Source organism: Oncorhynchus keta, chromosome 26, assembly GCF_023373465.1.
Source record: "Oncorhynchus keta strain PuntledgeMale-10-30-2019 chromosome 26, Oket_V2, whole genome shotgun sequence".
Taxonomy (NCBI): Eukaryota; Metazoa; Chordata; class Actinopteri; order Salmoniformes; family Salmonidae; genus Oncorhynchus; species Oncorhynchus keta.
The window spans coordinates 26707372-26728057 of NC_068446.1; the positions used below are offsets into that span (position 1 = coordinate 26707372).

The 20686-nt window shown below is 43.3% G+C and overlaps 2 protein-coding genes across 3 annotated transcripts; both read left to right on the plus strand.

The window, feature by feature from the left end:
• Window positions 1-66: 66 nt before the first annotated feature.
• LOC118359167 (tetratricopeptide repeat protein 39C) lies at window positions 67-14795 on the plus strand. Of its 2 annotated transcripts, XM_035737486.2 has the most exons (14): window positions 67-924; window positions 3048-3096; window positions 4154-4282; window positions 4770-4884; window positions 5110-5470; window positions 9625-9793; window positions 10589-10682; window positions 10788-10895; window positions 10996-11105; window positions 11221-11344; window positions 11629-11726; window positions 11862-11966; window positions 12088-12126; window positions 12249-14795. In XM_035737486.2, exons 1-14 carry the CDS (start codon window positions 782-784, stop codon window positions 12336-12338), a joined length of 1734 nt encoding a protein of 577 aa, XP_035593379.1. In that variant the 5' UTR covers window positions 67-781; the 3' UTR covers window positions 12339-14795. The 2 variants fall into 2 exon arrangements, with proteins under 2 accessions (XP_035593379.1, XP_052336414.1); XM_052480454.1 differs by lacking the exons at window positions 67-924; window positions 3048-3096; window positions 4154-4282; window positions 4770-4884; window positions 5110-5470 and adding an exon at window positions 8670-8817.
• Window positions 14796-15155: 360 nt separating this feature from the next.
• Window positions 15156-18534, plus strand: LOC118358729 (uncharacterized). The gene is made up of 6 exons (XM_035736662.2): window positions 15156-15334; window positions 15484-15674; window positions 15775-15828; window positions 16004-17518; window positions 17702-18328; window positions 18430-18534. The coding sequence occupies exons 2-6, from the start codon at window positions 15524-15526 to the stop codon at window positions 18432-18434; spliced, it is 2352 nt and encodes a 783-aa protein (XP_035592555.1). The 5' UTR covers window positions 15156-15334; window positions 15484-15523; the 3' UTR covers window positions 18435-18534.
• Window positions 18535-20686: the final 2152 nt, after the last annotated feature.

Consider the following 20686-nt stretch of genomic DNA (forward strand, 5'->3'; position numbering starts at 1 on the left):
TGGGAGTTGAAATAAACTGAAGTTATGCACGTTTGCACATTATGCTGGGGATATCTTTCCTAGTTTTTGCAAGCTGCATGCCTTCTTGCTAAATATTATTATTTTCCTTTCAACGATGAGGTTTGTAGGCGTCTGCTCTAATGTGACAGTGCACTGCTGTTGTTCTGAAGCTCGCAGTCAAGTGCCCGCTTATTGGCTGGCTGTGAGGTGAAAGGTTGTTGCTGTCGTCAAATCTGCTCTGTGGACTGGGCTCTGGAGGCAGAGCAGGACATATTTGGGAAAGGTACTGATGAGAGGAAATGGGAAGCAGTCGCAGGCAGGGGCTAGCAGACGGTGCAATGGCAGGATGCTGATTTGCCACAGCAGGTTTCATCTTTGGAACCTCCCAGAGCCTATACATACCTAGCCCAAAGCTATAGCCTACGTTATGACGACAACCATTTTTTCGACTGACGACGACCTTCGCGTGCGGCAGACAAGACAGCAAACCGTCTGGATGAATGTACACCTATTTTAATCACAGAAATGTCATGTAAATAGTGCCTTTGGTGCATTTGGACGAACCTTGGATGCGCGCCGATTAGTAATTTACCGGTGTTACAGCTTCAGAATTTTTCCCGAAAAGACGCGGCGTCTCTTACCTAATTTGCAAGGATATGTCGGCGCAGTCCCATCATCAATAACCAATGTGGGATAGTCTACGGGGAATAATAATTTTGACACCACATTTTGGCCTGTGTTGAATTGATTCATTATATTCAGCAGACGATAGGCATAAACAATGGCGGGCCCAGAGCAGTCCAAGCAGCAGCAGGTAGAGGAGAAAGCTGAGCACATAGACGACGCTGAGCTCGCTCTTCAAGGTATCAACATGCTTCTCAACAACGGATTCAAGGAGAGCGACGAGCTTTTCAGAAAATACAGGTGAGATACTTTTCCTGCTTTTCATAAAATGTAGCCTATAGTAATATTTGGTCATCAGATCTCATTGCCCACAGCAGGCCTATGAGGCCAGACTTTCCCAAACTCGCCCCCCCGTTTTGTTTTTTTGCTCTAGCTACAACGCTCATTCAAATAACCAACTCACCATCAAGCTTTGGTTATCTAAATCAGCTGAGTAGTCCTAGGGAAAAAAAACTAAACTTGCACCCAGGACCGAGTTTGGGAAACCCTGTATTAGGCTACATAATTATTTGAATTGCACAGGTGATTAATTTGAAGGGTGTGCCTTTGTGTGCTCAAACATCAGACTAACTGTACCAACCTGTTTTCAAGGCCCTGTTCAAATACTTGTATTAACCCTCCCAACTTGAGGTGATCACTGATCCTACAGCATGTAGGTATAGGTGCATCACATTTCTTTACCTATGCAATCATGACAGATGCACGATCACCCTGAGGCATTATTACGGATTTTCATGGTAGTTTCTACAAATTTAACCCCTGGCAAATTGAAGGTTGGACAGAAATATTGATAAAACATCAGAGCTCAGCATATCTCCTTAGAGACGGTATCCTTCAGAGCCTTACAGGCGATTTATATTCTAGGCCTATACAAGGCTTTGGTACCATTACAGAATATCAGTAATTCCCCAAGCACACTGTCCAAGTCCAACACAAAGCCATTATTGTTCTCTTTGGCAGAACTCACTGGTACCAAAACAGGGTATGACCATGGTTAGGCATAATTGTCCTTTAAATTTTGTTTGCACCTGTGGCTGTGATTATGTATGATTTGCTTTACCCGCTATTTCATCTTAAATCTGCAGATGAATGCTACTGACTTGGTTTAACATAATGAAAGTCTACATTTGTGTCTAAATGTAAATCTATCCTTGTCTCTTGAAACTATCCCCATCCATAGCCTAACCCCAAACAGGAAATTAAATAGTAATCTCTGCACTCCAGCCTGGCCCTGACATTCCAAACAACAGTTGAATGGGTAAATGTGACTGAGAAATGGAAGGGTAGTACACTGCACTCACTGCAATCCAGTTCTGTTTGTGCCAACGGGAGAAACTGCCACTTACTGTGCTAATTTTAGCTTTCTGGTTAATCAAGCCTTTCTCCCTCCATGAGTCGCTGATGATGCTGAGACAGAGGAACGGACTGAATGTCCCTCAGTATAGCACTGTGTGAAACAGATCTGGTTCTTAGTATTGGGGAAGATGTGCATGGTTATTGTTATAACAATTTCAGTAATGATTATTGATAATCAGTTATGATATTGTTACCTTTAGTTAGTTATCATTAGTAACATAACCTTTACCTAGTCGATACTCAAGTGCACTGGTTATCTTTTCTCTGCTTTCTTGAATTATGTTCAGTTTGAGGCAAAATTAAGTGTCTCTCTGGCTGCGTTTACACAGGCAGCCAAATTCAGATCCCCCCCCACCCCCCCCCCCACACTAATTGGTCAACAGATCTTTTCCCATCAAATCATTTTCAGAATTGGGCAGCCTGTCTAAATGCAGCTTCTGTGTCTATCACTCCCTTCCATAGCAGTACCCACCCATAGCACGCACTCCAGCAGGTATATTTCACTGGTCACCCCCAAAGCCAATTCCTCCTTCGACCGCCTTCCAGTTCTCTGCTGCCAATGACTGGAACGTACTGTAAAAATCACTGAAGCTGGAGACTCATATCTCCCTCACTAGCTTTAAGCACCAGCTGTCAGAGCAGCTCACAGATCACTGCACCTGTACATAGCCCATCTGTAATTAGCCCATCCAACTACCTCATCCCCATACTGTTATCTATTTTTTTTATTTTGCTCCTTTGCACCCAAGTATGTCTACTATGGCCTATTTATTGCCTTACCTCTGTTATCCTACCTCATTTGCACACATTGTATATAGACTTTTTCTATTGTATTATTGACTGTATGTATGTTTATTCCATGTGTAACTATGTGTTGTTGTTTGTGTTGCACTGCTTTGGTTTATCTAGGGCCAGGTCCCAGTTGTAAATTAGAATTTGTTCTCAACTAGCCCACCTGGTTAAATAAAGGTTAAATAAAATAACTCTATGTTGTCCTTTCTCTTCAGGACTCACAGTCCACTGATGAGCTTTGGGGCCAGTTTTGTCAGCTTCCTGGTGAGTTTCCTCAGACTGCATCTTGACTGCAGGACAGGTGTTTTGTCATGACCCCTTGGTTGCAATAACCTCTAGCTTACTTCCCTGGTGGTGGTTCACATCCTACCTCTACTGACATTCTCTCTCATGACATCACTACAAGCATGCAAGCTAAGAGAAACAGGGCGAATGTGATTACTCATCCTAACAATATTAGTGTGCAACGTTACACCATCATAAACCATACAATGCACTGCGTAAGTTAGATGAGGTGTCAGGACTTGACGTGACCCAATTTGTGTAATGGATTACATCGTCGTGACCACTATGGTCCCTCATTTATACATTACCATAATGGATGCATCTTCAGCTTATCAAACGCATTTTGCTGTGGATATTCTCACTATCTCTCTGCTGCAGTGATGTGTTTGTCTCCCTGGGGGGGCAGAGATTTTCTGCAGCATGGTCACGAAACAGACCCCGCCACTGCCCCTCATGTCAGAGTTGGAGCACCATGAAGCGAGAGATAATGTCATCCTCCTCTGCTCTCCCATGCAATAAAAAATGCTTGGAAGGATAGTGTGTGGTGATGGGTCAATGACAACACAAACAGGCCACTGATGCATAGAGGGCATCACACTGAAAAAGCATTCAATTCATCTGAAATTAAAACTACATATTTATATAAGGATGAGGGCATACATTGCATGTCTTTGACTGACAGTTTGATAAAAGGCAACTGAACAAAGAGATTCTTGACCAAGCCAGACTGTGGGTCTCAAACGTAACACACAGATACACACAATAGATTCTGGTTGTCACAGTGTTTCAACGTGTGCTATGGCCTAGAAAGAGCTCTTTGTCCTGAGCCTGCTTTGTGATTACATTGCGTAACCCCTGTGTTTATAACCCTCCTTCAATCCGATTACCGCACATTTGTTCACAATACACCCCAATGAAATCAAAATTAAAATCAGGTACTTATTTCTTTAATTACTCGCATGAGTGTTTTCTCTGTGCCAGCGTTAGCTGAAAAGCTCCAATTGGGTTTGTTGTTGTTGTGTGTGTGATGTTGCAGAATGCCATGATGACCTTTGAGGAGGAGAAGATGCAGACGGCGTGTGACGACCTGAGGACCACAGAGAAGCTGTGTGAGAGTGACAACGTTGGCGTCATAGAGACAATCAGGAACAAAATCAAGAAGAGTGTGAGTGGGTGACTGATTACAGACAGACAGGCAGAGAGCTTTTGTTTACATGGAGCATTTATGTTTAGGATATCCCAACATTCCACTGGGCACACACTGGTTGAATCAACGCTGTTTCCACGTTATTTCAAGGAAAATACATTGAACCAATGTGAAATAGACATTGGGACGTGCCCAGTGGGATTGGTCATGTAACATGCATAATTCTGTTTTGATTTCTACTGGTTATTGTAACACCATCACATTGTTTCCAGTTGTATCAGTATCAATAATCAAAGTCAAGATCTTCTATATTGAGCTTAATGATATTGGCAACTATGAGATCACGTCAATCCCACACTCAATGTAATTAGTAACGAAGCAATAGAATGGAGACCTGTTTATGATCAACACAGGGGGCTTCTTCATTACGTAGCTGGAATGGCTGATGGTTTAGCTGAGTGTTGATCAGAGAATTACCAGACTACTGTGTGTTTCTGTCTGTCAGTTGGAGTCCCAGAGGTCAGGGGTCGTGGTTGTGGACCGCCTGCAGCGACAGATCATTGTGGCCGACTGCCAGGTCTACCTCGCTGTGCTCTCCTTCATCAAGCAGGAGCTCTCATGTAATGTGTCATTTGTTGAATCCACAATCATTCAGTTACTGATGTACTGTAGCTTGCTTGATGGCAATGCAGTATGTATTGTTTTCATACATTTTCTATTTAATTATATGTAATATGATTATTTCCAGTCTACTAATTTTGGGAAACATCTGCAAGTAAAATAGGAATCATGAGAGTTAACTGGATTTGACTGGATTGACTCTTACAGTATCTTCTCCTCAACAGCATACATCAAAGGAGGCTGGATCCTCCGTAAGGCCTGGAAGATGTACAATAAGTGCCACAGTGACATCAGTCAGCTGCAGGAGACCTGCGTGAGGCGCTGTTCCTCCCATGAGGAGGATCTATCCTCAGACCAGGCCAACCACAACACCCCAGTGGAGGGTGCTGTGACTGCAGAGGCCCTGGACCGACTCAAGGGCTCCGTCAGCTTCGGCTACGGCCTCTTCCATCTCTGCATCTCCATGGTACCACCACACCTGCTCAAGATCATCAACCTGCTGGGTTTCCCTGGCGACCGTCTCCAGGGTCTGTCCTCCCTCATGTATGCCAGTGAGAGTAAGGACATGAAGGCCCCGCTAGCTACGTGAGTATGAGTATTAAATCACTTCTTAGAGGGCTGAAGTGCAAGGAAAGACAGAGGGAGAGCTAGAGAGAGACTTAGGGTTCGATTCAATCCGTAGCGCTGAAGATCTGCTTTGTAGTGCGATTGACATTTAAAGGCAATATTCCCAAATCAAACTTTATTTGTCACATGCGCCGAATACAACGAGTGTAGACCTTACCGTGAAATGCATACTTACAAGCCCTTAACCAACAGTGCAGTTCAAGAAGAGTTTTTAAAATATTTACCAAATAAACTAAAGTAAGAAATAATCAAAAGTAACAGAATAACATAACAATAATGAGTCTATACAGGGGGTACCGGTACCGAGTCAGTGTGGAGTCTATATACAGGGGGTACTGGTACCGAGTCAGTGTGGAGTCTATATACAGGGGGTACCGGTACCGAGTCAGTGTGGAGTCTATATACAGGGGGTACCGGTACCGAGTCAGTGTGGAGTCTATATACAGGGGGTACCGGTACCGAGTCAGTGTGGAGTCTATATACAGGGGGTACCGGTACCGAGTCAGTGTGGAGTCTATATACAGGGGGTACCGGTACCGAGTCAGTGTGGAGGCTATATACAGGGGGTACCGGTACAGAGTCAGTGTGGAGGCTATATACAGGGGGTACCGGTACCGAGTCAGTGTGGAGTCTATATACAGGGGGTAGTCAGTGTGGAGGCTATATACAGGGGGTACCGGTACCGAGTCAGTGTGGAGGCTATATACCGAGTCAGTGTGGAGGCTATATACCGAGTCAGTGTGGAGGCTATATACAGGGGGCACCGGTACCGAGTCAGTGTGGAGGCTATATACAGGGGGTACCGGTCAGTGTGGAGGCTATATACCGAGTCAGTGTGGAGGCTATATACAGGGGGTACCGGTCAGTGTGGAGGCTATATACGAGTCAGAGTCAGTGGAGGCTATATACAGGGGGTACTGGTACCGAGTCAGTGTGGAGTCTATATACAGGGGTACTGGTACCGAGTCAGTGTGGAGGCTATATACAGGGGGTACCGGTACCGAGTCAGTGTGGAGGCTATATACAGGGGTACCGGTACCGAGTCAGTGTGGAGGATATATACAGGGGGTACCGGTACCGAGTCAGTGTGGAGGCTATATACAGGGGGTACCGAGTCAGTGTGGAGGCTATATACAGGGGTACTGGTACCGAGTCAGTGTGGAGGCTATATACAGGGGTACTGGTACCGAGTCAGTGTGGAGGCTATATACAGGGGGTACTGGTACCGAGTCAGTGTGGAGGCTATATACAGGGGGTACCGGTACCGAGTCAGTGTGGAGGCTATATACAGGGGGTACCGGTACCGAGTCAGTGTGGAGGATATATACAGGGGGTACCGGTACCGAGTCAGTGTGGAGGCTATATACAGGGGGTACCGGTACCGAGTCAGTGTGGAGGCTATATACAGGGGGTACCGGTACCGAGTCAATGTGCAGGGCTACAGGTTAGTTGAGGTAATTTGCACATAGGGGTGGGGGTAGGTAGGGGTGAAGTGACTATGCATAGATAATAAACAGCGAGTAGCAGCAATGTACAAAACAAATGGAGGGGGAGTGTCAATGTAAATAGTCCGCTGGCCATTTGATTAATTGTTCAGCAGTCTTATGGATTGGGGGTAGAAGCTGTTAAGGAGCCTTTTGGTATTAGACTTGGCACTCCGGTACCACTTGCCGTGCGTCTATGACCTGGGTGACTGGAGTCTCTGACAATTTTTGGGGGCTTTCCTCTGACACCTACTATTATATAGGTCCTGGATGGCAGGAAGTTTGGCCCCAGTGATGTACTGGGCCGTACGCACTACCCTCTGTAGCGCATTATGGTCAGATTCCGAGCAGTTGCCATACCGGGCGGTGATGCAACCGGTCAGGATGCTCTCGATGGTGCAGCTGTAGAACTATTTGAGGATCTGGGGGCACGTGCCAAATCTTTTCCGTTATCCTGAGGGGGAAAAGTTTTGTGGTGCCCTCTTCACGACTGTCTTGGTGTGTTTGGACCATGATAGTTCGTTGGTGATGTGGACACCAAGGAACTTGAAACTCTCGAACTGCTCCATTACAGACAGCCCTGTTGATGTTGATGTGGGCCTGTTCGGCCCACCTTTTCCTGTAGTCCACAATCAGCTCCTTTGTCTTCTGACAACACACAGCCAGGTTTCTGACCTCCTCCCTATAGGCTGTCTCATTGTTGTCGGTAATCAGGCCTACCATTGTTGTGTCATCAACAAACTTAATGATGGTGTTGGAGTCATATTTGGCCACACAGTCATGGATGAACAGGGAGTACAGGAGGGGACTGAGCACGCACCCATGAGGGGCCCCCTTGTTGAGTACCAGCGTGGCAGACGTGTTGTTGCCTACCCTTACCACCTGGGGATGGCCAGTCAGGATCCAGTTGCAGAGTGAGGTGTTTAGTCCCAGGGTCCTTAGCTTAGTGATGAGCTTCGTGGGCACTATGGTGTTGAACGCTGAGTTGTAGTCAATGAACAGCATTCTCACATAGGTGTTCCTTTTGTCCAGGTGGGAAAGGGACGTGTGGAGTGCGATTTGAGATTGTGTCATCTGTGGATCTGTTGGGGTGGTAAACTAATTGGAGTGGGGCTAGGGTATCCAGGATGATACTGTTGATACAGTTGATATGAGTCATGACCAGCCTTTCAAAGCACTTCATGGCTACCGACGTGACTGCTACAGGCGGTAATCATTTATGCAGGTTACCTTTGGTTCCTTGGGCAAAGGGACAATGGTGGTTCACTTGAAACATGTAGGTATTACAGACTCATCAGAAAGAGGTTGAAAATGTCAATGAAGACACTCGCCAGTTGGTCCGCCCATGCTTTGAGTACACATCCTGGTAATCTGTCTGGCCCTGCGGATTTGTGAATGTTGACCTGTTGTTACTCACATCGGCTATCGAAAGCGTTATCACACAGTCATCCAGAAGAGCTGGTACTCTCATATATGCTTCAGCTCAATCGGAAATTACCTTTACATTTCAATCACGTTATAACGCTGAACTGAAGTGCTACGGTTTGAATCAAGCCCTTACTCATAACTGAAGGGAATGACTTTCAAGTAATGAGAGAAGGAAAGGGATTATGTTCTGCTAGGTTCTAAATGAACCTAGTAACACTCACAGACGATGAGTAAAGTTTAAACCAAGTTTATTCACCCAGCTGCATTAGACAAAAGACATTCACACAAGCACTGATACTTAACTCTTTCTCCTATACCGAGTCTCCTCAGAGAGAGTTCCCCTCTCTGCATCGGTGCCATGCATAAGGATATTTCATATTTTCGAGTTTAAAGGTCAGTTCCCAACCGTTCATAATGTTCAGGTCACTGTCAGTTCTTTTTACTGCTTGAGTGAGCTGCTATACGTAGATATGATGTCATCGTTTGATAGAAAAGCAGAGCACAGGTCTTGATGTTGATTTGATTGGGGGTGACGTGTTGTGTTATTCTGCATGATCAGCTTCTGCTGACGTGTTCGAGCTCATCTCTTTCCCAGGTCTTGGCACAGTGCTTGTTCCTGTTGTCTCATACATGGCCATCTGTTCTGTAATATCTGTAGTATCATAATGGCATATTATAATCATAGGGTATTTATTCATTGTATAATACATGCAACCAGGGACAGGTGTTAGTTAGTCAAATATGTCAAATGGGAATATTTGATGTCATAGAGAATTGAGGAAACATTAAGTACAATTACATGCTGTCAGTGGCAGTTGAATGGTGAATACTCGTGACGTAAGAAGTAGGTAGACCTAAGAATAGCGGTAATCACGTGCTTATTAGAATGGCTAGTGGTGAAAAAAGGCCCTGAATAAATGATCCTAGTAAAACAGCTGCATTAGACAAAAGACATAACAGAAACGGAGACAGAAACTACCATTTGCTATTTATGAAATTGAGATGGTGTTTTACCAAATTACTGGAGTGGGGTGCAATTTTGTTCTATATGCCATCTTTACAACGCCTTTCTTTGTCAAGAAAGTCAATGTTTCATATTAACTATCTAGCAAACTTGAATGTACAGTAATCGATATTTAATAAAGAAATCTAGAATTGTCTCACAAATAAACCTGATTGCTTCCTCTCTCCTCTGCCCAGATTGGCCCTCCTGTGGTACCACACAGTAGTGCTGCCTTTCTTTGCTCTGGATGGTTCTGACACTCAGGCAGGCCTGGAGGAGGCCAAGGCCATTCTGCAGAGGAAGGCTGTGGTCTACCCCAATTCCTCCCTCTTCATGTTCTTTAAAGGACGGGTTCAGAGATTAGAGGTGAGCATGATGGGGTCATCTGACTGTGAAATAACAGTCTGTTGCCGCTTAGCGTTGTACAATACAGTAAGTTGTTGTAGGTCTTAGTAGCTTAGGGCTCTATAAAATCCATTCGATTATTTGCCTAATTACATTTAGCTTTTTCCCAAATTTCTTTTTCTCTGTTTTGTTTTTCCGGATTTCCATTTTCCCCTAGTTTTCACTCTCAAAATCACACTTTTTTAAAACAGAAAAACAGCTACATTTGATATTCTAAGTCCACAACAATGCTTAATCCACATCAGGAGACTACTTTTGAGGTCTTGAATTTTTTTATTTTTTTTAGATATGTAGATAGTTGCCCCTTTAATTCCAGCACCCACCTTGCAAGAGAATGTTGTTTGGTAGAGTTTTCAAAACAAGTACCCACTGGATTTATACAGATAATCATGATTTAATTCTGACAGGTAATTCTGACAGGTACTTTGTAGATTTCAGGAAAGCCTTTCCATCTACCAAAATACTTTTCATTAGCATCATCGCTAATGGCTGCACAAAGTGGCGCGCACCGCACATACACAGACGGGGAATTCTCTTTGCCTATTTAGAAAGTTGCATTCTCTTTGTGTTATGATACACCTGGGCAAATTTAATAAATGTTCAATACATTTAGTTGATTCCCTACTAAGTTCAATGCATGTCTGGATTGTCTGGATTCCGTGATTCCATCCGCATTCTCCTCGATGCGGATTTTATAGGACCCTAGTAGCTCGTAATTGTGTAAAGTGATGCTATCTCTATCCCATCTATCTCCAGTGCCAAATTAACAGTGCTCTGGTGTCCTTCCATGATGCACTAGAGCTGGCATCAGACCAAAGAGAGATCCAGCACGTGTGTCTCTATGAAATTGGTATGTTTCCCTGACATTCATGCTTACTTTCAAATGAGCACCCACACATGCAGACACTCATCATGTACATTCAGAATGTATCCATTTGTCTTGTCTTGACTTCAGGCTGGTGCAGTATGATCGAGATGAACTTTGAGGATGCGTTTAGGTCATTTGAGAGGCTGAAGAATGAGTCCCGATGGTCACAGTGTTACTATGCCTACCTGACTGGAGGTGAGAGAGCCACTGCCCCAGGAACGTGTGGACCATTGATTCTCATCGTCTTCATCATCTTCTCAAAATGATCTCACACCCCCCCCCACTCCCTGTAAAGTATGTCAGGGAGCTGCAGGGGACTTAGATGGTGCCAAGGATGTCTTCAAAGATGTCCAGAAACTGTTCAAGAGGAAGAACAACCAGATTGAGCAGTTTGCCCTCAAGCGGGTGGGTCATTTTCACCCAGATGTGTTTACCATATCTTTATCTACTCTGTGTGAAACTAATAAAAATGAACCCTCCCTTTCTCTACCATGGCCTCTCTGCCCCCGTCCTACTGCAGGCAGAGAGACTGAGGAAGATGTCTCCCACCAGAGAGCTATGCATTCTGGGGGTCATAGAGGTGCTGTACCTGTGGAAGGCTCTGCCCAACTGCTCCTCCTCCAAACTGCAGCTCATGAATCAGTGTAAGGGCTGGACCTTTATCAGAGGGGGATCTCCAAGTCAAGGAGTTTCCTTTGACACAATGGGGTGCAAACCACTGTACTAAATGTTGTGAAGTATTTGAACATTTCTGACCAATGTTGTGAAGTATTTCACCATTTCTGTCTTTGAGAAATTGGGCTTTGTTCAGTCTGTATCGCTGAATATTGCTTTCAGATTGAGCGATAGAAATGTAAAGGGGATTTCCGATTGTGCTGAACTTCCACAATACAGGTCAAATAGAGTCCGTTGTCTACTCTCTTTTCAGTGTTACAGAGTGTGGATGACGCATCTTGCAGAGGTCTGAAAAACCTCCTTCTCGGTTCCATCCACAAATGTCATGGAAATAATAAAGATGCCATCCAGGTAATTTGTTCCCGAGCACATTATTGTACTGTGATTACATTATCTTATGCAGGTACAATTAATGATGTAACTCACTATGTATTTGTGGTCAATTATATCATTAGATTTTCCTTTGGTCTTTCTCCTCCCATCTAGTCGTTCCAGCTGGCTGCCAGAGATGAGTTTGGTCGACAAACCAACTCTTATGTGCAGCCATACTCCTGCTATGAGCTTGGATGTGTCCTGCTTGCCCAGCCAGAGGTGAGAATATCTCAACTCAGAGAATCTGTGTGTGTATGTGGGTGTCTGTGTCCAAAATTGTATTAAAGGATTTATCTCGATGGACTAATGAGATTTTTTTTTGCATTGTGTTTCTATCCAGACGGTGGGAAAAGGGAGAGCATTTCTGCTTCAGGCAAAGGTACAGTTATCAGATGACATGTATATGAATGGTTAGGGTTTTCCGCCTGGGTTTGAAATGACTACGTAACACAGTCCATTCTGATTGTGAAGTCATCATTTGTTCTGTGCTCTGCCTCTCAGGAGGATTATGCAGGCTATGACTTTGAGAACAGACTTCACGTGCGCATCCACTCAGCCATGGCCACGCTGAAGGAAGTGGTACCCCAATGACCCCGCCTACCACTGGACGAATAATGATGAGGCAACGACTCCGTCTCCAGCTGTGCACTTGATGATATAGGAAGCATGGCTATTTTCTATTCAAAACCACAGTATGACTCATCAGACAAAATAGTCCCCCCTTTTTCTGTTAGATGTTTTACACATCCAAATACAATAAACCAACAATTTCATAGTCAATAGCATTTTCTTCTTAATCTAGTGGAGGGTTTTAGCCCTGCAAACCTTCCTTCCATTCTTTGGACCATATGTAATGGTACATAGGATACTTCTTGAAGAGGCACACCTTGTTCTCATGTTCAGGTTTTCTTGACTACAGGTAGTAACAGTACAGTTAAACAGTAAGTAAACTTGTCTTTTGTGTTCTTGTCATGTTCTTGGGAAGACATGTACAAGAGATGTTCGATTACAACCCATAATCGTGATGAAATGGTTATTTACCAATTGTTTGTGTTTGCCTCATGTGACAAGGCAAGACAAAGGTTCTTGATTGTATTAGTTGTCGCTGTTGTAGTACCCTCTTATTGACCAATATCCATACAATTATCGCCTCTGGTTTTTCAGAAATGTGTCCTAGATTAAATGGCCCTACTTTGCTTGTCATGATGCCAACAAACATAGATCATTTTTTCTGCAATGAGAAAGTATTAGTGAAGTTTTATGGTGACAACAACCCCCTAAATGATGGGACAAGTACTTAGTGGCCTGCTACCTTGTAGTATTGTATTACGCAACGTGCCATACAGAGTGTACTATGCCATGCAGTGAAACCTTGTAATATTAGTGTCAGGTACCTTGAATTCTGAATATTATGAAATTGCTTTTACATTCTGACATTCACATATTAGCTTACAAATAACATGCACTTCTAAATTGTTTTGTAACATTTTTGCACAATGCAATATCCAAACAATGTTATAGATGATTTATTTTAGTTTACAAGCAGTGGGCATTGATCTGCACACTATGCATGCAATGGCAGGGGTATTATTAGTGACCCAAGGACCTGAAAGATCCTTTTCTACAGCTGTGTACTATGAATCTGAACATTTTTTTCCTGAGATACTTTGGATGACAACAGAACACATTTATATTAATATTTACTCTGGTTTTTAACAAAATCCAACACGGTCCTTATTAACTACAGGCATTGTAATAATCATGGTAGGTTTTAGGTTACTGTACAAACTGGACATTAAAGCTTAATATTCTGTCATTTTAGTTTGATCGGGCTTTTCTATCAGGCCACACTGATGATGAGTGAAACATTCAAGACAGTCACAAACTAAATTGAAAGTGCAGGGTATTGTATCACTGTTTTTATAATCACTCTGAGGTATGGTCTCTAAGCAATAAAAAGCAAGCAAGAAGAGTGCTCATTTTACAATCGAAGTTTGATTAGCTGTCACAAACTTCGTTTACATCTTTTTTGGTCCCACTTCAAATGAATAACAAATGCTTAACTACTTGTACAAGCACTACATAGCACAAATCTTTCATTAGCAAATTCATACTACATTAAGGGTGATATAAACTGTCTTTTTATTCATACTACATGAAGTGTGATTTAAACGGTATTTAATTCACATTACATTCATTTTGTTATTTTACCTTTATTTAACTAGGCAAGTAAGTTAAGAACAAATTCTTATTTACAACGACGGCCAATCCAGGACGATGCCGGGCCAATTGTGTGCCGCCCAATGGGACTCCCCAATCATGTGAAGGGTGATTTAAACGGTATTTAATTCATACTACATGAAGGGTGATATAAACAGTCTTTACATCTTGTGCGTGCTAAATTAAGAATAACTCTTCTCCACCCTTCATATAAAATGGCATATTCTCATGAAAGAGTTCTGAAGAATCTACATAGATAGGCCTTAGGGTAAATGGCTTGTGAAAGCTTCAATATGCTGTTTCATTTTAAGTGGGACTCTTTTTTTCATGTTCCAGGATGGGTATGAACACTTTTTTTTTTTACATCTACACTGAAGTCCGTCAGTGACCTCCCATCTTCTCCTGTGATTGTGTAAAGGGATGTAAGATTTGGTGTGATGTAAAAGTGTGGCCATAAAGTGCTGGTATAACGTAAGTCCACAGCTGTAAGAGCAAAGTATCTTATAATGACATGTAATGATATGAGTTAAATGTCATTATATGTATACCACCAACAAAAGAAATGGGACATTTCTGTCTTAGAAATGTGCTCTATGCATTTTGTTGTGGGGTTGTAGAGGATGATGTGGAGATAGTTCAATTGTAACAGGGTGGTCCTGTGTGGTGTCTAAAGAGATCTACAAACTGTTCAATAAAGGACTGTCAATTAATCCAGCATTTCAAATGAGCTGTTTCTACACTGAACAAAAATATGAATGCAACATGTAAAGTGTTGGTCCCAGGTTTCATGAGCTGAAATAAAAAATCCCAGATATTTTCGGAGGAGTATTTCTGTCTGTAATAAAGCCTTTTTGTGGGTAAAAAAACAACAATTCTGATTGGCTGGGCCTGGCTCTCCAGTGGGTGGGCCTATGCCCTCCCAGACCTGCCCCTGCCTGTCCAGTCATGTGGAATCCATATATTAGGGCCTAATGAATTTATTATATTATGAACTGTAACTCAGTAAAATGTTTGAAATTGTTGCATATTGCGTTTATACTTTTGTTCAGTATATTGTAATGCCGATAACATCGGTCTTGTGGTTTAATTTATGCCCATATGAAGAAAAAATGATTAGTTAATTGATTAGTTGGCCACCATATGGAGGAGGCGGGAGGCAAATTCAGATGCCATGCATTGTGATCTAAAGCTGACGCATAATAATGCCTTTCCAATGTGGACCACGCCCGTTATTATGACGAACTGCTTATTTCGAAATTCGTTTTGCCGTTTTATTACATTGTTACCTCTATTGGTAAAGTAATTTGACATCATATTGTTTTGCGTTTGTAATACGGGAATTGAAAAGAGGACAGTTTCTTCGCAGAGTAAGTTCATTTACTTTTCAGACAAAAGTTGAAACACAGTCAACCTACGTAAAAAGTATCTGAAGCTGACGGGTTCTTTATATACGTTAGTATAGGCAGATGCATTTGATGCATTTGATTGATTTAATTGATATAGAATTTCCCATCAGGAGAATTCTCTCTATGAGGTGATGCTCCATTGAAGCCGAGATGTCCTACAGCTATCCCGCCAAAATCAACGTGCCTCCGGGTTTGAGGACGCTTTTGGAAGGCCTCAGTCGGGCGGTAGTGAAAAGGCGGCCAGATTACATCTCACAGTTTGCTCAGTTGTACTTTGCTGAGCTCTTGCGCTTCAGGACAGGTATACATGTTTGTGGAGAATAGCATTCGTTATTTTCAACATAGGATGAAATCTGTTGCGAAAACTGAAGTAACATATTTTCTTGCTATGTTGTGTACAGAAAATCCAACTCTTGCTATCAAAGCCCTCGTGAGAGAATTCAATACAACTGAAGGTAGGCCTAACTAGATAATAGTCCATAATGATAAAGCCATGCCCAGGCACCAAAACATGTACCTGAAGAGTACTGTTATAAATACATTCATTCATGTTTCTGTTACAAATCAGGCTTTTTGAGAAATTACAATTGAACACCTGACAAGTCAATCATATTTGTTTTAATTTTATAGTGCCTAAATTACCAAGTCATGGCATTGGAACTGTGATTGCTCCACTGGCAGTTCAGAATGAAAGTGCCACAGCAGCCTCTTCTGGTGGTCCATATGTCCAACCATGTGGAGTTCACCCTCCAGTCGGGATTTTCCCAACCCTTCCCAGTATTCCAGGAGTGGAGCAGCAGGGTGCTGAGCAGCCCTGGATCCACAGCCAGGACATTCTGTACACCGTCTCAACATTGCCTGTTCTATCAGACTCAATTGAAGCTTCAGAGCAGACCGATGATGTAGTCGTCTTCCGCAGGAAATCCAGCACCGACTGCATGACGGTTGACTGTGACATCAACTCTGCTGCTTCAGACCGGACCCGGCGAACCGAGTCAGCTCTCTTCGAGAGGGTCCCACTGAGTGAGATCGATCTCATATCCAATGCTGTTCTGATCAGGACACCTTCTGTGCCCTGTGAGTACATGATTGTGGTGCAGTCAGACAATATCCCAGAGACCATAGTGTTTCAGAGAGACTCATCAGTCAGTAAGAAAATGAGGAATGCTCGAGCAGCAGCTGGTGGTGCTGCCACTGGTGCACCGGGCAACGCCCAGTCTGACTGCACACCCTGTTTGACCCCGCCTATAGCCCCATCACAAATGGTCAAAGATCAGCCAGCCACCAAATTGGTCACGCCCTTAGTGGTGACTGAGGACCCTCCGCTTTTTGGTGGTGGAAATAAGGCTGCCTTAACCCAACCTGGTTGGAATCCACTTTTACCTGGAGACAATTCTTTCTACAAGCACATGGATGTAAATAAAGCATTACCTGATGCAAATGCCTACAACCCCTACATGAATGAAATGATAGTGGATCAAATGAATGGGGTGAACTTTGGTATTTTACCCAAGGTGTCAGATGAGATGACAGGCTTCAATGTTATGGGCCCACCCACCTTCATGCCACCAGGTGTTTCAGCAGCAGAAGAAATAAGAGCTTCTAGTTTAGTGTATCCTCCGATTTCAGCTGGACAGGAGGCTAATGCACTCCGTTTGGTGCTCCCGACGATTTCCATTGCTCAAGAAAGTGGAGCACTCCCATTGCTTAGCCCACCATCTATCTCAAAGCCACAAGCCATTACAGTCCCCAGTGTGATGTGCCCAGCCATCTCACAACCAGAGGAAACAAAGACCTCCAAGGCAGAGGAAATAGAGGCCCTCCGATCAATGTACCCTCCTATTGTGCCACCCAGTTTACCAAACGCATCTGTACCAGCTCCACAGGAAACAACAGCCACTCTGCTTAATCCCCCATTTTTGGCCCAGGAGGAAACAAGACCCCCTTCATTGCCACTCACCCAGGCCCCAGTTGCCCACATGCATCAGTGCACTGGTCAGAATGCACTAGCATTTCATGTGAATGAGGAGAGCAGAAGAACACCATATATGATTCCATTGGTCTCTCAAAGCATTATGGGAGTGACACAGATGTATGTTCAACCACAACAACCCCAGTTCATTCACAGCTGGTCCAGAGAAGCAGGTCAGTTGAATAGCAGATAGCTGTGAAAGGATAATATAGAATGCTCTTTTTTTTTATATCATACCGACCCTAATGTTTCAATTGTAGTTCATCACTTCATGTTGTTATTTATTTTCTTGAAGTTAAAATTAATATTGTGTGACATTAACCCTCCTAACACATCTCTTATTATCATCCCTGTAGATTCACAAAGGCCATGTAACACAGCGCCTACTGCGGCCATGCCAGAGTGCCAGTATGTTAGACCTGGAGCCTGTGGTAGCAGCTGGAGACCTTGCCACCTGGCACGCCCTGAGTTTATGGCCGGGATGCCAACAGCTGTGGCTTGCCCAGGAGGATCTAGGACTGTGATTGGCTGTGGGCAAGAGCAAGGCTACCTCCCTGACCAGGCCAACTTGCCAATGCACCAGGACTTTGGGCCCCGGTTCAGCTCCCATCACATACGTATGTGTGGTGCCAACTTGTTTCAAACCCTCTGCCCCATGAGTGGTGCCTACGTGCCAGTCAAACCCTCAGACCATCGCTGCTGCCAGGCTGCCCCTGATGTGGTCCTTCCACACTATGCACTGATCAACAGCCCAACTCACGGTGTTGCCTCTTATCTTTGCCCTACTCCATCATCCATGCAGCCCCAGGGTTTTGCCTATGATTCTGTCCACATGTATGGTCCCCACAGTGAAACTGTAAATGCAATGTCATCCACCTTCAATGTGAGGGCCCATGCAGGCCACCAGCAAGGGACAACAGAACACTGCAGAGAGCCCAGTAATATGCCAATGGGTGAACATCCAAATGAGCAGAATTATTCTGGTATATAACAATTTGATTTCTCTGTCATTTGTTAGAATGTGTCTCGGAATAAGTGTGACATTTTGTTCAGATTTTCATTTTATCTCTTCTCTAAATTCCAGGTTAATGACAGCACATCGCCAGGAATGAACAACTTATTTAATTTGTTCCTGAAAACATACTGAACACCTTCAACATTCTGCAATAAACATAGCTATCTTATGAAATATTCTTAGTTGTGATGTCATGATCTACAGTTGCACCCATTGAACTAGTAGAATGAGAAGAACTAGAATTGAATCACCAGAACGAGAATTCAAATATATTTTCTGTAGGCCTATTCATTTAAATGCAATTTCATGAGGATGGACGAAACATTTTGAAATAAACATCAATGTTCCTGGTAAAATAGATCAAATATAAACTACCTTTACCAAGCTACAATGTTAAGAATTATTGTAGCCAACTGAAAAAGATTCCATTGGCAACCCCTTTGGATTGTATTTACTAAAACAAGGGTAATGAAAGCCTAGCTAGGGAGTTTGATTTTGTTCACTAAATCTATGATGAGACACAAACAGTAGAAGTTAAATATCTGGGTGAAGGCCGTTTTTCATATCTCCCCTTCAGGAATTGGACTTTGGATTTTAGTGGCAGCAGGTGTTTTCACCTCGTAACTGAAACCCAAAATGAGCTGCAAGTGTGACTGCAACGTTGCGTGGGGTGAGCATTATCAGAGAGGAAGAAAAAGGGAGATACCCAACTTGGCGGAGAATCTGTCTCCCTCCAGCAGGTGGCGTTGTTTCGCCCACCAAGCAAGGAGTTTTTGCATGGAGGTCAATGAGTGTTGAATTTGGTAACCAAAAAAATGTATGGCTTATTTGCTATGTGAGGTTTATTTGATCTAATAGACGTTTTGTAATGCTTAAGAGATCGCTAAGCGTATTCATGTTGTGAGACGAGTAGCATAGCGTCTCTCCATTGAATACCGTCGGTTGACGTCAACAACCCTCATCGAATATTCAAAAGAGGATGACAATAATTAGATGTATCCACCAATACAAAGAAAAAGAATGGATAGGCAGGAGCAAGACAGCCCGCTGTGCTGCTTTGTGGACAATGACTCCCATTGTTAGGGCAGAGAGATGTAATCTTGTCAGTATATTCATAATCTTTGGCATCATGCATTGGTTTACATCTACTTAAAGATGCACTATGCAGAAATCGCTCTGCCATTTCCTGGTTGCTAAAGTTCCAATAGTTAGCTTAATTTCAGTTTGTAACGAATGCGCTGAGAGTCGGGAATTAAGTAAATGGAGTGAGTGTTTAATAAATCAACAGAACATAAACCAAGAACAACGCACTGACATGGAACAGAGTCAATAACACCTGAGGAAAGAACCAAGTGGAGTGACAAATATAGGGAAGGTAATCAAGGAGGTGATGGAGTCCAGGTGAGTGTCATGCAGCGCTGGTGCGCGTGACATGTGTGCATAATAGTCAGCAGCCTGGTAACCTAGAGGCCGGAGAGGGAGTATACATGACACAGTAACCGCTCCCGGATGCGTTGCTCCAGACACAGGATGCAGACAAAAGAGACGATCCCAGGGATCAGGAGCGGACTGGTCACCTCTGCTGAAGCGTGGGAACCTGACAGCTGCCTGGCAAGCCAGCTGTGGCATGGGAGCCTCCCGAGCCCACCAAGTCTTGAGAACCTGACGAGCTAGCTAAGGCATGAAAGCCTGACGAACTTGCTGAGGTATTGTCGGGTTCACGAAAAGGGTTGTACCAAAATTGTTGATTTATTAGAATAATTGATTATTCTTATGTTGTATTAATAGAAGGGGAGGGGTTGTAAGACTCAGATTACTACAGATTAACAATATGTATTAACAATATGTATTCATTGTAGAGGTTTAGTATTCCACAATTGTTTTTTAGTTCTCGCTCTCTTTCTTATAAAAAGGCCCCTCTGAGAATGTGATTGTGAAGGAGCTCTGTAGGAGAGTAGAGAAGACTAGTCTAAACATGCCACAATAAATCAGCTTTGGGGAGTGGATGTTTACTGCTAAGTTTAAGATAACACTAAAAGCCATTGTTTATACAGGGTTTTGGTCTCAGGAGTAAAAAGGTAATGACGTAGGGCAGGTAGTGACATCACCAGGATAGACTAAGGGTCTAACAAAACTGGAGACTTTTTGTTTGATGCAGAACTTACTCAGAAACATGCGTGCTATGACCCTGATTGTCAACTTCTGTCTGCAATTGCATTAAAGGTTTTGGAATTATTTAATTAAATATTGTCAATGCTAATTTCACCAATGATAGACAAGGACGAAAGGAACGAACCCTAACAGTAGAGTTGGCAACAGATGATTG